At 38.3% G+C, this 18,152-nt stretch overlaps 1 protein-coding gene across 2 annotated transcripts in view; it reads right to left on the reverse strand.

Moving 5' to 3' along the window:
* Positions 1 to 1,519: 1,519 nt before the first annotated feature.
* rnf32 (ring finger protein 32) overlaps positions 1,520 to 18,152 on the reverse strand; it is a 56,197-nt gene continuing 39,564 nt past the window's right edge. For both annotated transcript variants that reach the window (XM_039753621.1, XM_039753620.1), the window contains 3 exons: positions 17,266 to 17,374; positions 5,438 to 5,605; positions 1,520 to 2,110 (listed from right to left, as the gene is read on the reverse strand). In XM_039753621.1, the coding sequence (XP_039609555.1) occupies positions 1,877 to 2,110; positions 5,438 to 5,605; positions 17,266 to 17,374 (511 nt within the window). In that variant the 3' untranslated portion in view covers positions 1,520 to 1,876. The remainder of the gene's footprint in view (positions 2,111 to 5,437; positions 5,606 to 17,265; positions 17,375 to 18,152) is intronic.

Genomic DNA, 18,152 nt, shown 5'->3' on the forward strand with positions numbered 1-18,152 from the left:
AGTTGATTTCATACAAGGGACTCTATTGGCAGATGTCTGAGAAGCTAACCAATTAGAGCACGCAGTTAAGTTCCTGTGTGCTGAATGGCTCATCGACGGAGTGCTGAATTCGATTCTGCAGCGTTAACCAGGAAGTCTCGTCTCGCTCATTCAGCATCAATGTGTTTCACTGTGTAAAGAGTTAACTTTGGTGTTCTTTTGTGTTTATCTTTGTGCATAGTCAAGCCCTTCATTGTGGCTCCAAAACGATCTGCTCCTGCTACTGCTTCAGGGGCCGTGCCCAAGCGCCAACGGAAGATGTTAACGATTGCCGAAAAGGTAAATGTTTTGGATAAGTTGAAAGAAGGGAAAAGCTACACCGCTGTAGGACACTATTACAGCATCAATGAGGCTACGATTCTTTTTATTTAAAAAGTAGGAAAGAAATACATCTACGACCGCAGTGTCCTTTTAATCAGGGTGCAAAACAAGTTGTAAGTGGATGTAATAAGGCAGTAGTCTGGATGGAATCTACTTTCGGGATTTGGATTGAAGAAGAACAACGGCGGTGCTACACAGTCGCCTGAACAGGCTCCTTTAGAAGAGCTGTAACGCTTTCCTTTGTTATGCAGTAAAATGAAACTCATCATTATCGGACAAGTCATCGTGTCATTGTTGGTGAGTAACCATAATTAATTTTCTACTTACAGTACTTAGTACATGTACGTACGTTTAGTGTCACTGTACACACATTTACTGTATACAATTTTTCTTGCATTGTACGTATTTATTGCTGGTGGCCTGTCTATCGTAATGGCTATAACATATGTGATATCGGAGACATTCGATATCTTTAAAATAATATTTAGGTTTTACTGTATATAAACAGTGTGTTTACATACATAATTTCAATGAATCTTACCTAATATCTAAGAGAATACAAAGGGTTTATGCTGTATAACTGTGCGGGGAATATTTCTAAACAGTTTGGGAGTGTTTATAAGGGCTTAAAATATATAAAAATAACCATAGAAACATATGGTTTCTACTTCGATGATTTTCACCTATCGCAGGGGGGTCTGGAACGCAACTCCCACGATCGAGGAGGGATTACTGTATAGCACTTTTCTTGCTACTCACAATGTCTTACATAGACAGAGGGGGACCACTTTAACCAGTATGTGGCACCCAACTGGATGATACAATGGCAGCCATCTAATTGGCTAACTATCTCTCATTCCTTCACCACACATTAGTTAGGTGGTGAAAGGTAGTCAATCAGCGACAGGGGATAATTAGGGTGACAAATTGGACAAGGCTGTGATGGGCAGTTTATCCAGGACACAGGGATAAACCCAACTCATTTTGAAAGATGCCCAGGAATCTTTATAATGACCAAAGATAATCTTGACCTCAGTGTTACGCCTCATCCAAAGGATGACACCATATTTAGGGCACAGTGCCCCTGTCATTGCACTTGAGATCCACGCTCAAACCACACCAGCCACACCAACACCTCTTCCAGGAGCAAAACTAACTTTTCCTAGATGGTCTCCCATTCAAGGACTGGCCAGGCCCAAACATGCTTCGCTTCGGTGGATGACCTGCTCTGAAGCACAGGTGGTATGTCTGCTGGTTAAATGAACCTGACTTCAGGAAAAAAACAAACTTTTTTGTTCTTACACCGCAGGAGGAAAGCAACTTGTTATAGCCTCATGTTTGCATATGTTGGAGGTGAAGTTCACATATGCTGACATTTCTACCTCTTTTGCATTATAAAGATTACAGTTTAGAATAACTACAAAAATCAAAATGAAATTGCTCTGTATCAGTTTTTTGGAAGGTGAAAGCAACTTTTGTGATTCTTCCATCATTTTAGAAAATAATTCTGACTTCATTAAAAGACCTTTTTCTGGTATGAAGATCTGCACAAAGGGCAGACAGGCACTTGCTCTTCAGAGAAGTCTTCAAAAGCCTGAAGGCACTTGTGGTGAAAGACGTGTGTACAAGACAAAAGGACAATTTGACGTATTTCAGTGCCTTTGTTTGCTGATGGTGGACTAGTGAGGCTTCCAAAACAGCTAAGTGGAGTGATGCAGATTGGACAGTCGAGAGTTTCTCTGAGAACTGCCTGCAAAATAATATGGATATCAGTTTATTAATGTGTGACTTTAAGTGACTAGAATTTTACAAAAAATCCGTCTAGTGAATAGCAAAGTTGGACAAAATTGACATTTAATAATAAGGAACAGAGGTGGATAAAGTAACCCAAACCAGTGCTCAACTAAAACTATTGCTGCTTTAAAAAATATTACTCAAGTAAAACTAAAGCACTTGCCCAAAAAGTTGCTTGTTTTAAAAGTATCAGGTCAAAAAACTACTCAAGTGATTTTGATTTAAATTTTGCATTGCATTCTGTATTAAAGTTATTCAACATTAAAAAAAATATTGCAGTATATCTTTTCAATAAATTACATTTTTACTTCCAATAAAAGTATGGTCAAATTAAAAAAACAATTTTATTTACTTTTTCATTAATTTTACATTTTTTAAACTCCATACGAGTATAAATCTTTTCAAAAGTCTCAGCAGCGTGCAACAAAAGTACACCCATCTGCATTTCACACTAAATGAACCTTTAAGTTAAAACTCCATGACAATATTAGTTTAATAAAAGCATTCGTCTTCAAAACAAACCGTAACATGGCAGTACTATTCACTAAATAATGTGTAATAAAGGACTCTACCAGACTTTATCACTTCTAGTTTCGCATTCAAAGAGATGTTCTTTTGTTCTTTTTTTCTTGGGCCATTCCAAAGAGTTCACAATCTGCTTTGGAGCTGTGATACTCAGAAAAATGTGATTGACACACGTGACACACTTACTGTAGCCTGCAGATGAGCTCTGCCCCAGTTCAGTGGGCTGCTGTTTCACCAACATCCAGCCCCACCCCATTCCACCAGCTGCAGCGAGGTGTACTTGGAATAACTGAATATAAGTTTTCCAGATGTGCAAGTTTTTGCCAAAGTGGACAAGCTAGAAAACTGCTCAGTGGTAAAAGTATAAAATAGGTGAAATGTGGTGTTTGGGGCCTCTTAAAAAATACATCACAGCTGTGAAAAAAATCTAAAACCTTAAAGTAAATGTAACATCAAATAAATTTAATACCAAAGTCAGTTACTTTTGTAGTTGAATTTGCAGAACAGAGTGAAGACTGCATTGGAAACAGAACATTCAGGACTTCACTGCGCTTGCATCTTTGTATCTGTGTCACATACGAGGAAATCAGAGAACAAATGGCGCACAGAGGCATCACGGCGAGGTAGTGCAGCAAAAAATATAATTTTGAAAATATAATGCATGTTTGAGCCAAAGTATAAGATTTAAGAAAGCTAAAATGACACCTTCACTGTTCACAGTTGACATCTACTCTTCCATTGCTGAGGTAGATGAAGAAGACAGCAGTACCGGATGAAAGAAAGAAAACTTAAGCAGTTATGTTGTGTTACTGATAATTATGAAAGCTGAGCAAAATGGAAGGAAGAAAAGTAAGTGTGTCTTGAATTATTAAAAAAAAAAAAACATGATATAAGAAAAAAAAATCATCTACAGTGCACCTCCACAATGTTTGGGACAAACACATTTTTCTTTACGTATTAATTAAAAGCTGTTGTCAATTCTATTTGGTGTGTCCGAAATGTATGCAAATCCCCTTAAATGAAAGTCTGAGATGTGCTCTTTAATCACATCTGAATTGTTTGATTTCTAATTTTAAACCGTGGAGAAGAGGGGTAAATCAAGGAAAAATGTGTCTTTGTCCCAAACAGTATTGAGGCCACTGTACATGCTTACAGCCATGTTTGTGTCATAACTCAATGTATAATACACCTGTTGTGTTGTTGACAAAGGGTTGTGTGTACTGGAAGGGCCATTCCAGCAAGCAATTGGAGTACCACACAGTAAAGTTGCCAGGGTTAAATCAACTCTGTGTGAATCTCTTAAATATGGTGGGACTTGTTTACACAAACATCATTCTTAATGGAGGATTTTCTGTTGTTAGGGAATAACTTTCTGCATGAATTTGTAAAGTGCTTCTGACTGTGACGTTTAACTATGACATTCTGTACCATTTGTACTTGGTACATTACCATGGGAACGATAGGACTTTTTGTTTTGTTCTAAATGAGAATTTATATATAAGAAGATCCATCCATCCATCCATTTTCTAACCCGCTGAATCCGAATACAGGGTCACGGGGGTCTGCTGGAGCCAATCCCAGCCAACACAGAAGATCCTCATACTGTATATAGTTATGTGCCAAAGACATTTAATCTATCTGTTTAAATATTTTGTGACCAGTAGATAAAATTAAGATATAAGTGTTCTAAAGATTATACCATTTATCTATATTCTGATTGGTGCAAACTGAGGTGTCGTTTGAGTGTGTTGTGCAAATTAACGTAACTTGCTTAAGGCCATTTCTTTGTTAAATGTTTCGGTCTTGTCATGCTGAGCTGATCTCATCACGTGGCAGTCTCCCTCAAGCTTATTGTAATAAAGAATGTCCATATTTGGAGGCTATTCTTTATTTACAGAGTATTTCCCTGATACTATGTACATCTTTATTTTTTTTATTCAATTTTCATTATAGTCAGAAGGGAAACTCTATCATTTATTCATCAGTGCTAATAAGCTGGTTTTGAGTTGTCTTTCTCTGGGGAGTTTTGCAGGACCTGGCAACCCTGACTGCGTAGATGAACAGGTGTTAGTGCCAGCAGCACACATTTAAAAATTCTCCGTTTCTCTGTATATGCGAATTTTTGTAAAAGGGTTGTTCCTGAAGTGAAGGAATCCTGTATTTTTGCATAAAAAACACTGAAAAAAGTACTGTGTATATTTGCACAGCCCTTTTGTTTTCTGTTTGAATACTGCAGATATGAATGTGCTGAGCAAAATATATCTGAGTAAAAAGTAATGATTTGTGTTTGAAAATGTTATGAAGTAGCATTTTGAAGTAAAAATTAAAACAGACCAAACATTTTATACTAAAGTAAAATGGAAATATCCACAAAAGATACTCAAGTACAGTGATAGATAGAGAGATAGATAGATAGTTCCAAGTGAATTTTCTAAATTAATACATGATTCATTTATATACAGTAAATTATTTAGATATATTAAACTAAACAGTAGCAGTCTTATACAAATATCATATCTTGGATAACTATAAAGCACTAGATAGAACCGCAAAAAATGTAAGCAGATAAGGGTGATTATTACTTCTGCCATCAAAATAAACAAAACAATTTTCAAAGTAGCTCCTATTAAGTGACAGTTAATGTCCCAACGCTGCAATGACTGTGTTGTAGCTACAGATAGAATTACAGTACAGTACATTAATTCCACTGTCATTACAAATTTTACCCAATTATTATTACTGTACTAAAGATGCTTACCTTTTTCTGTATCTCATCCCATTGCTCTTCAGAGATTTTAAACCTGTACTTGTCTTCATATTGCTGAATAATGGACCTACTTAGTGCCACGGAATTATCGATTTCAGAGATGAAGTTGTCAACATTGGAATCACACATCCTTAAGAAATTCTGATTTAGTTCATGTAACTAAAATTGAAAATGAAAATAGGTTCATAGTTATACAAGCATTGTAATATTTGAGAAGGAGGGATTGTGCAGTATTGCACTGTATTTCAATGAGATTCAGGCATCCACTCATTATTTATATCCTCTTACATTAAAAAAATCAGTGGACTTTATTACTGATTTAGGTGTGCTGAATGTACTTCTGAAATTGGAATTTGACTACCACAAACTTATTTTCAACTGCCCTATATGCACCATCCTGCCAAATGTCAGCTTTTTAGCTAAAAAGGAACTGTTGGTTTTGTTAATGAGTGAGTGAGTGAGTCAGTCAGTCAGTCAGTTTTACATTTTTTATATATAGATTTATAATTTTTTCAAATATAAATAAGTATTTTAAAATATATTTTTTCTTAAAAATAATGTTTTAATAATAATACACAATGGTATCCAGATCACGGGATGGAATGAGACCTACAACGACACCACTGGGCACACACACACACTCTCACATCAGACAATTTAAAGTCACAAATTAACATGACACATACACAGGTCTGGAAAGTGAGTTGAAAGTGGAGTATCCAAGAAAAAAAACATAAGGATGCTGAAATATAAACCCAGTGTTCTGAAGTTGTGAGGCTGTACCGCCATGCTTCCCTGCAGTTCTACAGTATATTGTTCTTGATAAGTTAGGAAAACTGAACACTGCTGCAAACTGCTTTTTAATGTTAACAAAATCATGCTATGTTTTATGTACAGTATATACACCCATATATCATAGGAAAACTGAATGTAGTGCCTCATCGGTCAGTTAATGGCTTCCAACATAGCGGGCATGATGGAGTGCAGCCTGCTGAGATATTCCTGGCCTGTTCTCTGAAAAGTGACACCAAGTACCCTTCTATGTGTCACTCTTACTAATTCTGCTGTAGTTGCCCATCTGTCTGGTAACTCTTCACTGCCACCCAGTGCCTGTCTTACCTCCTCCCTGTACTCAACCTTACAGTCTTCCTTTTTTAACATCCACTATTTGATCCTTAGTTCTGTGTTAACTCTCCTCCTCTTCTATTTACCGAGTATCATCCTACAGGCCACCACCCAATGCTGCTAAACTGCACTTTCCCCTGCCAACACTTTGCAGTCTCCAATCTCTTTCAGACTGATCATCATGCATGGGATATAATCTACCTGTGTTCTTCTTCCACAATTGTTCCTCCCTCTTCTTAAAATAAGTATTCACCACAGCAATGTCCATGCTTTTTGCAAAATCCACTACCATCTGACCTTCTGCATATATGCACTAACAACATTCATCGTCATCCAGCTTCATAAGCATTACTCTGTCTGACACCCTATTCACCTCCAAGACACTCCTGACATACTATTCCTACTGGATAATCCCGACCCTATGTTCCTTCCGTCCACACCATGGTAGAATAATTTGAACCTGCCTCCAATACACCTGGCATTAGTCCCCTTCCATCTGGTGTGTTGCATGCACAATATATCAACCTTCCTTCTCTCCATCATATCTGCTGACTCTCTTCCCTTATCAGTTATACTGCCAACATTCAAAGTTCCTACCCTCACTTCCACTCTCTTACCTTCCTCTTTTCCCCCTGCCTCTAGACATGGCTTCCCCCTATTCTTCTCCTTCTTCGGCCAACAATAACCCAATTTCCGCCAGCACACTGCTGTATTGGCTAACAGTACTGGTGGTGGCCATTGTTAATCTGGGCCTCGACCAATCTGGTATGGCAATCTGTATTGTTTTTCGCATACTGATCTGCCATTCCTGATGTAACCCTTCCCATTTATCTGGGCTTGGGACCAGCACGAAGAAACACACTGGTCTGTCCATCCCCCGCGGCCTGGTAATAATGGCTCAGTGATAAGAATTATTATATGTGCAAGTCAGCGATTATCTTTCTTTTTAAATTTTCTTCCTTTTCAGTCATTCTGGTGTGTGTGTTCAGACCATATTGTGTGTCTATATATACAGGGTGAGCCAAAATTATGTTAACACTAATGGTACTGCTATGTATATACTTAATATACAATTTTTGTGGACAATTTATGTGCCACATATGGTCCATGCGTTGAACATGATGGTGAACAGGTTGAGACATTCCTGTAAATCATCTTGCACATATGAAGTATGTTTTGTGAATAAATTGTTTCTGCCATTCAAATGTTAACATAATTTTGACTCACCCTGTATTTATTTATCTATGCATTTATGTATTTAAGGAGCTTCTTTAAAAAATCAACAAATAAAGTTGTCTATTTAGCTGGTTTGGCTGCATTTCACTACATGATCAAGGGTGTTGCCATTTCCCTGTATCTGAAAAATTTGCAAACAGATGAATCAGAGCTGCCATAAATATACTGACATCCTCCCATTAAGTTTCCCTTTCGAAATTCTGACTTTTGAATGGAAAGGTGCGCATGCACATTTTAGGCCTCTTTTTGAGCTTTTTATAAATCTGACCCCAGGTGAGTACTGATGAGTAGTACATCATTGTGTGACATGTGCCCTTGTAAAACTGAACGACAGACAACCTTACTTTATAGTTATTTTTGTTACTGTATGCTTATTAGTGCGGAGCGATGCGAAAACAAAACAAATGGCAAAGGTGATGGAAAAATATAAGTCTGGTAGTAAGGAATATGATGAACTGAAAAGACAGTTAGAAAACATACACAAACAACAAGAGGGGATGTTTCTGGGCTGAGAGTTTTCCATGTAGCAATAACTCATACCACCAAAATCAGTCAGCAGACTATAACTCCCACTTAGCCAGAACACTCACCAAACCTGTACAACACAACAACAACAACATTGCAACTAAGGCCAGAGCTGTGAAAGTTGAGCATTCATTCAGTGCAAGTTAGTAGGATTTATTCTGATATGAAAGATTTTTGACCCTGCAGTTTGGCCAGACCTAATAAAAAGACATCATCGGAAAGGGTATTAATGAAAAGCAAACCTTTGGAAACCAAAGATATCACATTCCAGAAACCAATGGACATTGTTCCACAGCAGCTCATCATTTACGTATGCACTGTGCATAGCGTTTCTTAACTGATTGTGGACGACACCCCACGCCAACACACTGCTCCGACAATCGCTCGTTTCACAGGGGCAACAGGAGGAAAAGCATTGACTATTGCACTTCATTCATGCAACGCTCTGATGAGCATGAGGGATCTCTCCACCCTGCTTTGACGATCGTACTAAATTCAACTAAAGGACCCCCTCCTATTGATTACGGTAAATTCACAGATGGGAACCCTATGCTGAACCCCCAAACTGGCATGTAAAAAACTGGGCCATATCACCACAAAGGTTGGGTTAAACATGCGTAGACCACGGCTAGTCCTTCACATGTCTAAAGACACTGCTGGGATGGAAAAGTGGGACTTTACTCAGAATTTTTCTAAAAGTCTTATAACTCAAATTGTAAGCTCATGTTTTTGTTTTTTAAATAACTAGTAGCCTAATAAGTATTAAGTTCAGTATCATGTATAATTTTTCCTATTACTCTGTGCATTGGTAGGTGCAGTTAGTTGGGGACATTTGTGGTTACTTGCACCTGGGCCCATGTATGGGTTGTGCTGACACTGGTTTCTTAATTTTGGTGAATTTCTCACTGAAACAATAACAGTACACAACTTTTACACCAATAACTAAATTGTGTGTTTTGCACAAGCACTCGCAATGGAATTTTGTTCCACAAAGTGCTCAATTTGAAGGAGCCCATACAAACATACAGCTAACTCAATAATCAAACTACAGTGTTGCAATAAATATGGAACGTCTTCTCTCCAGCAAGCACACAGACAACAAATCACATTTATCTTACATAATGCTGAAATTAGTCTCAAGAGAAAAAATATATGAAAGCACAATACAGTGCTGTTTTAATCACATTTTCAGAAATTTTGAATGTTTTATCCAATCTGTTATGTTGAAAAGTGCTTATTATTCAGGGGTCTCTTACTCTGAGGAGGGTTGAGACCTTTCTGCATTTGCACAGGGGGTTCCTTTGGGTAATTTGCAGACTCTATATACCTTTGTCAAATGGAGTGTGCAAAGTTATTGGAGGAAGAGCAATATATGTAGAGGAGGCCTACAAATTGATTAAAACAGAGCAATATAAAAAAAAAAAGGAACAGAAATCAAAGTATTGGAAAAACATACCCAGATGGCAACCTGTTAAGAAAAGCATTCAGTTCAGCAACATTTATTTTGCTCCCAAGCTGAAGACTAACACAAGAATGTGAACATCTGGGAAAAGATCAAGGGACAAAGAGGATGACATAAATGTACTGTTGACATAATTGTGGTTTATTCTAGTGCTATTTTGTTTCAAGTATTTTAATGCCTTGTATTAAACCTTTAAAGCTTTCTTTACCCATGGCTGGCAGACTTTACATCCACCTTTTAATGTGTCCAAACAGGAGAGTGGGCATGAATAAGAGCCACATGCTGACGTCACAAACGGATTTCTAATCAATTCAGCTTTACCACGAGCATTCAAAGGGCATCTGGTCACACCAGCCCAAAAGTCATGTAGAAACAAGACAAGCAACAACAACAGAGAAATCACACAGTCTGCAGTGCAGGTGATCCATCTTATTGTCAGCAAATTGCCTCCTAATGTGTTGACTTATGTTAAAGCTTCAAACTTGAAATGAAAAGCCTGGAATTTACTGCATATTAAGGAATCGCATGTTAAGCTTTTTCTCCTTTAATATCCTTCAAATCTCTGCTGCCTGGTGCCACTGCAAGGTAGCAACAGAATGTTTGCCATCCCAGTGTGATAAAGGAAGTCCACAATCTGAGTAAACCTCAAGCTTTATTCTGTTTGACGAGATCTAAATTAAAATTGCTGTAAAAGTCAAAGTGGCCAGGGATGGGTGGGAGGAGGAGGGGAAGGCACTTCGCTTTTTCAAATGCCTTCTTAGACCTGTCAATACACAGAGTGCTGGTGCGTAATGTCACATGTCTGAAGAGATTTAATGGCCACAATAAATAACAAACTGCACTTAGATAACTTGTGCAAGCAGCGTTTCTTGATAAAGATCAAAGAATTTCACTATTGAAGGTGACATTTTGCCTTGTACACACATTACTACTATTAGTATACTGTTCTTTACAGCATTGTTTGCTTTCTTTTGATCTAAAGTAAACTAGCCATGTCAATTTCTGAGCTTGATGTTCTAGTACAGGGTCATGAGGAGCCTATGCTGGAGAAATTGTGGACAGGAGAGAGGTATATATGGGATGCCAGTCCATTGTCAGGCCCACTCATACATATGAGGTCAGTATAAAGTCACCAATCAGGCTAACACATACTGCATGTCCCAATGTGACATGGGACTACAAAGACAGGCCGCAAATCAAATCTAAGCACCCATACGTGGGGTGACCGCAGCACTAACCACTATACTGGGTAAATAATGAAGACTTGCAGGATCAAAAGGAGCCAGTTGAGCTAGTTTAGACATCTGACTAGCATGTTTCCTGGACATTTTGGGCCTGAGACCATGGGCAGACCCAGGAGCCGCACTGGAGAGATTCTATCTCTCAAATGGCCTGAGAATGTCACAGTATTCTCCTGGAGGAACTGGAGGTAGGTGTGGGGAATGGGATGTCTGGGCATCTTTGCTTAGTCTGCTGTTCCTACAACCCAGATCTGGATAAGTGGCAAAAGATGGATGGATAGAAAGATGGACTTACAGTATCATGTCAAATATCATCTAAGACTCCAATTTTTTTTAGTTATAGCATTTCCATTGATTAAGGTTCTGGGCCTGGTAAAGTAGTAATTCAGCATTTCATAAATAACAAAAAATATATGATGAAGAAATTACTGCAAATTACGAAAAATATGTTACAAGTCACAGTGCTATTAATATTTTAATTTTGTAATCTTAAAACCCTAATTGTCAAAGATTAGTTTCACACCAGGAGATGGAGAAAAGTAATTTTTACCAGAGGACCTCTATAATTTTATTCCCATCCTAATTGCTCATGTCAGTAACTTTTTACGGATTGCACATTTACATCTCAGTAAAGATTACAGTGCCTTTCACCTTCTATAAAATATCAGTATAAACACAACTCTAGATTACACTACTCCTGTGTGCATTGTCATGTCAGTATAATTCTGTCATTTGAGTGATTTGGATGGGACTAAATTTATAGAGGGCCTTCTGTAATAACTTTACCCTACCTGCTGGTGTAAAACTAATCCCATCAGATGAGGGCTTTAGAAGGAGTGAAACAATGAAGCAATATGGTAGTTATGGATCAACAGCAAAAGTCTACAATAAATCTATAATCAACAATAGTGCTGATTGGTGAAATTTGCCTGAGTCTTTTCTGCAGTGAATATCTTGCGTTTTTTCTGGAAAAAAGTTTTGTTCCCAGCGGCCCATGATGCTTTGCAAGGCCAGCATGACATTACAGAGGTGTAGCAGCCAGTGTTAGGATCACCCCCTGAGTAAATAATGCAGGTCCTAGTAGTAGGCTAACAATTATTGGAAAACCTGTAAATTCATTTAAAGACAAAAGGTGCACACAGAAGGAAACAGGAAATCTAAAGTTGTTTTAATTTTTTTAAAATAACCTATTTTTGTATGAACTTGTGCAGTTGTTGCAAACAGAAATGAGTAAAGAATCCACACAGTGTTGCTCTTATTTGGTAGCAGCAGCAGTGAACATGTGACAAGTCAGCCCCACCTGAAATCTACTTGATGATGCCATGTCTAAATGTTGGCTAATTGCTGACAGTTTATACTATGATGAATGCCTACTAAATCCAATCCATTGTAAGGCACTGTCATTTATATTGAGACGATTTAGAGTCATCAATTATCCACCAATGTAATAATTAAGAAAACATGCCAAGTTTCAAACCCAGTCTCCTGGTGTTGTGGGACAGCAACAGTAACCACCAAGTGCTGCCATATTTATTCATTAATATTTTCAACATGGAAGTCAAGGGTCTGTTTCTGTATTTCAGTGTGCCCAGATTTTTTTATTGGCCTGGCCTGGAATTTACATTGACTGTCAACTCTAAATGGGCCCTCTGTAAGTATATGTGGATATGTGGCCGAGTGTGTCCAGCAATGGACTGGCGGCCCATCAGGGACTAATTGCTCAAAATGAAATAAGGATGTTCAGAAAATGGATAGATGTGGGGGCATTGCACTACCCAACTTTCAGTTTTAATACGGGGTGGCAAAAATACAGGCCATAAAGACCTGGGCATCAACACAGATCAATGCATATACAGAACCCTGGTCTGCAATAGAATGAAAAAACTTGCAGTACTTCTTTATATACCATGCTCTGTGCCCCAGTAAATACAAATTGTTGTCAATAAATTAATAATCCAATCGCCCTTCATTCACTTAGAATTTGGAACCAATGTAGGAAACACTTTAAGACAGGGAAGCTCTTATCTGTTGCACCTCTACATGACAACCACTTTTTTCCACCCTCTCAAACATACACAGTATTTAATGCTTGGATAATGTCAGAGATTAAATCATTTACAGACTTGTACATCGCTAGTGTTTTTGATCCTACAAGCAATTAAGCTTCAAATTTAACTTCTCATCAACACAATTTTTCCACTCCCAGATGGGCTTAAAATGGGGAAGGACAAACAAATCAGAACTGCTTTTATCTCACTACTAGCACATAGACTTATTTTGCTCAACCCGAAGAATTCCAACTCACCACCTTGGTACTACCTAAATTTCAATTTTATTACTGGGTGGCAAATCCACTGGCCATAAAGACCAGGACATCGACACAGAACAATGCATATACAGAAGCCTGGTCTGCAATAGTCAATCGGTATCTGATGTCCTATATTATCTGAAATTGGGAAAAATCAGATTCTCACTGTTCAAAACTATTTTAAAATATGGCAGGGTATAATCAATAACATTTTAGAATAAGCTTCTATATCAGGTAAAAGGATACACTTCCTTCCTTATTGCTTCAAAGATTTGCTTTTTTGGCAGGCTCTCCTCTCTTTGTTTCTTTTGGGTGCAGTATACATTTTGGTTTTGTTAAGTTTGATTTGATTGTATGGATTGTTATTTACTTTTAATTCAAATTAATAAAAAGAAAATGGACAGATGCATGTTTTATGTGCAAAGCGAATTTAATTCACAGACATCACTGTAAACACAGCATCTTCTCATTTATGAGAGCTCTTCAATGATCTGTAGACAGTAACTGGAATGGTAAGTGAAATATAATCATACATAAAAGCATTAGAAAGAGAAAAAATGGAAAGTAGAACAGAAGTTCAGTTATATATGTATAACTATCAAAATTCAGGATTTGGCTTGCATCCAACACCCAAATGCTCAATGACTGTATGATACAAAGACCTGTCATGCTGACTTTATTTGTTGTTTTATGTGATGCCCTTTGATACTAATATGTCCATTTCTGTTGCTTCTGATGTTATTCTTTTTTTTAAAGTAACTCAAGTTCCTTGTCCCTGTCACTGTTTCTACATCTGTATATGGCTGCTGGCTGTGATTTACTAATTTCAGACATTGTTGCCGTATTACTAAATTCTGAGCTGCTACAGTCTGCTCTCTGAATACTCACATTGAGTTTTGGTGTGTCTCCTGGCAATTATTAATAGGTCCAGATTATATATGGTGAGGTGATTATTTCAATTGACAATGAAAATGTTACAGAAACTGTGGATGTAAACTTGGGACTCTCCAAGGATTGTCTAAATACCAAAGATTAGGAGCTGAAAACTTTTAACATACACAGATGACAGAATGAAACATGTTAAACAAACTACTCAAAGCCCAACTGAGTGACTCAGATGCTGTTTGAGTATCGAAGTATGCTTTGATGTGATTTAAGATTCCAGAGTCAGGCTACAATTTCACCCAAAAGAGACTCAACTCAAAAGAGAGTTGCTGTTGTTTATGTCCCTGGGGACTGGAATTTAAAAACCCTCTATATCAACACATATACTGTGTAATAACTAGCTGGTCCACATAAAATCCAGGATTTGCATAGATGTTAAAATCATGCAGACATTCCAACATCCACTTGTTTTCTACTCTATAAAAGTTTTATGCACAGACTATAAAACAACTCAGATTGCAATGTCTACAAAACAGACGTTGTGCTTCTTAACAGCAAAATACCATCTGACATAAAATCAGTTTATTTTCTGAAGTCATTTTTTTCCAATATAGGTCATGGCATACTGGAACTGAACCCAACAGCACTGGGTGAAAGGCAGGAATCAGACCTGATAGATTGCAGGAACTGAACCGCACATCACAAGGAGACATCTAATGTAAGTTCATATCCAAAAACAAATTGAATACATCTGAAACAGGAACCCAAAATCCTGTGTTTACCAAGTGTAGGTAGATCAAACGCAGTATTGGTGCCTCCATGAGTTCTCAAGATTATGGGGTAGTAATCAGGCTCAATGGCTGTCAGGTTATGAACCTAAGCAGGGAAGATATGGATTGCTTATGACTTGGCAGACAGAAAGGAAGTCCCCACAGCTAAGCATGAGCCGGAAATAGGCTGAAAAGTAGTTGGCATGAAGGTGTCTAGGAATCACCTAGTGGGTATGTCTGTTTAATATAAATTCAGATCTTCCTCCCAGAGGAGCTTCTACACTTGTGGCTTAGGTTTTGAATTTGGAATATAATGCGCTCAATTCAAGCTGTTAGTAGTGAAGGAGAATGCAAGGAACAATAACTACAAATGAGGGGTCAGTGTTGGCTGTCACTGTAGAAAAACTAGAACCAATTGGTGGACATCGTCCGTTAGGAAAACTGTCAAGCAGAAAAACAGAATTGAAGACAATAAATGTAGCAAAAGTCGCATTTGCTGAAACAAAATTTTGGACCTGGGTAGAACACAGTGTTGTATAAAGTACCTAACAGATATTCTTCAGTAAACGTAGAGTTACCTTCCTAAAAAGTTGAAGCAAGTGAAAGTACAATTTACCCATGAACAAATAACTCAAGTAGAAGTTTTTAAGTATCTGATATATCTTGGCAGAGACATTCATGTCTCTGGTGACTCTTCCTATGAAGTCAGTAGACGGACTGGGAGATCATGGGGGGGGTCATGAGGTCGCTGGAAAGGGGTGTGTGGCGCTCCCAGTATCTATGCAAAAGGACAAAGGTCCAAGTCTTTAGAGTCCTGGTGCTTTCTGTCTTGCTATATGGTTGTGAGACATGGACGCTATCCAGTGACCTGAGACGAAGAATGGACTCCTTTGGTACTGTGTCTCTTCGGAGAATCCTTGGGTACCGTTGGTTTGACTTTGTGTCGAATGAGTGATTGCTCATGGAGTCCTGAATTAGGCACATTACCTACATTGTGAGGGAGCGTTAGTTACGGCACTACGGCCATGTGGCACGATTCCCAGAGGGTCATCTGACTTTCAGGATCCTCACTGTTGCGGGCCAAGTGGCTGGACAAGGCCAAGGAGTCGCCCACGTAACATTTGGCTGCGGCAGATAGAAGGTCATTTCTGGAGGGTAGGACTGGATCGCATGTCTACCTGGGGGGGTTGCCAACCGGAATCCCGAGTTGTTTCGTCGTGTGGTGGGTGCGGCAATGCACTGTACCAGTGCATGCACCCCGACTTGAGTTGACTTGATGTTATGTGTGCTCAAGTATGAAAAGTACAAGTAAATGTAAGCTCTCTCCTTGTTTTATATATAGTCAAAACATTCTTACAAACTACAGATAATCCAGGGCTACCTTTTTTTCTGTCTTTGTGGTGTCAAGACCCACATGCCCTTAGTGAATCAGGTGGGATCGCCAAATTTGGGGGGTTCCTGTGCAATCCATGACAATTGTCAGAGCAGGGGTTTCAGAGGTCAGCTATGAATTTGCCCCAATCTACCCATCTGCAATGCCGCCACGATTGGGAAACGCTGCTCTAGCAGACCCTATCTGACCTCTGACCTACTCCAGAAACACATCCTTGATAACATTTAACATTTTCAACATGAGATAGCACAAAGTAAAGCATGGATCCAGTTCCACCTATTTGTCAATATCCTGTGGAGTCCCACAACACACCAATTGTCATGTACGAGATAATGAGATATTATAAGAGCACCTCCACCCAGTTATGTTTTTGAAAGTGAAGGTAAAACCAACCAGAAGGCGAGAGGCCGTCTATGTGGGCACTTGTTCAGTTCTTGGGTGCTGTGAAAATGGCATTTTTTTCTGGTATAGCTAAGTACAAGAAAATGATGCGAGTGACAGGAGTTTTAGCACCTTAATTTTGACTTCACTTTGGTTAGTTGTGGCAATCAGGTTTGTTTAATTTTTCTGCTATGTTCCTGTGCTTTCTTTATACACTTTAATCAATGTCCTGTTTTTTCTTGTGTATATCTTATGTTTCTCAGTCTTTCTAACAATCCTCACAACTTAAAGCTGTGCAAAAAAACAAGAAAAAGTGATAAAAAAAGTTAAATAAAGACAACTACAATGTACATCTTATTAGTAAGAGGTGATAATTCAAGAGAATAAGTAAAAACACAATTTATATTATTATAATTCAAACAATTAGCAAATTCAAAAATGGGTGGGTGGACACATGGATGATTAAAAGTTCTGTCTGTACAATTCTACTCACCTTTTCTTCAAAGAATTTTCTTCTTAAGTTTTTATCTTTGGGAGGAATTGTTTTTCTTATGTGCCTATACCATTTTCGAATAACATATCCACGCCAGTATGCTTGAATTCTAAAAGCCAAAAAATTATATATTTTTATGTAGGTTTGTGTGGCAACCTACAGTATCTGCTATGTTGATTGCCACTGATACTTTTGTTATAAACATGAGTAGTTAAATAAGACACATAGCATAGTTAACATATTTCTCAAACTTTTTACACATTCTTCAGTTGGTGGCATCGAGGTCCAGTGTTAGCATTGGTGCCTCACAGCTCCAGGGCTATGCATTCAAATTCAGCCCTCGTATTTGTACAGAGTGTCAGTTTGGCTAATAGGTGACTCTAAAATGTCCGAGTGTTGGGAGTGGGTATGAATGTCCTGCACTGGACCAGGACTGCTTACTTCCATGTGATCAGTGATCTCGTGATAGTCTCCAAACATCAAAGCCTTCAACTGCATTATACAGGTCTGAAAAGAGATGACTGAATGGATATGCTTTGATGTTTCAGAACATCAAACCCATAAAGGAGCAGTGAATGTGTTGTGATGGATTTAGGCTTTATTGTTCTCTTCAGGGACAAAGGAACTGTCTCTAAAAAGGAAAGCAGGCATTTTAGGTATTTAAAGAAAATGCAAGATTGCCATGAAGCTGGTGACAAAGACAGTTCAGCAAAACCAAATTAATTTAGGACTGAGTGCACAGCACATAGTGCATGGAAGCAACAAGCCCTGGACAGAGAGCCAGTCCATTGTAACCTCTGCACAGGTAGCAAACAGGTGTGCGATTGAAACCCATCAGGGCACAGTGCTGGTCTTTACATGAAGTCATCAGATGCTATGAATCTACT

The sequence above is a fragment of the Polypterus senegalus genome, chromosome 5 (assembly GCF_016835505.1).
Source record: "Polypterus senegalus isolate Bchr_013 chromosome 5, ASM1683550v1, whole genome shotgun sequence".
NCBI classification, from domain to species: domain Eukaryota; kingdom Metazoa; phylum Chordata; class Cladistia; order Polypteriformes; family Polypteridae; genus Polypterus; species Polypterus senegalus.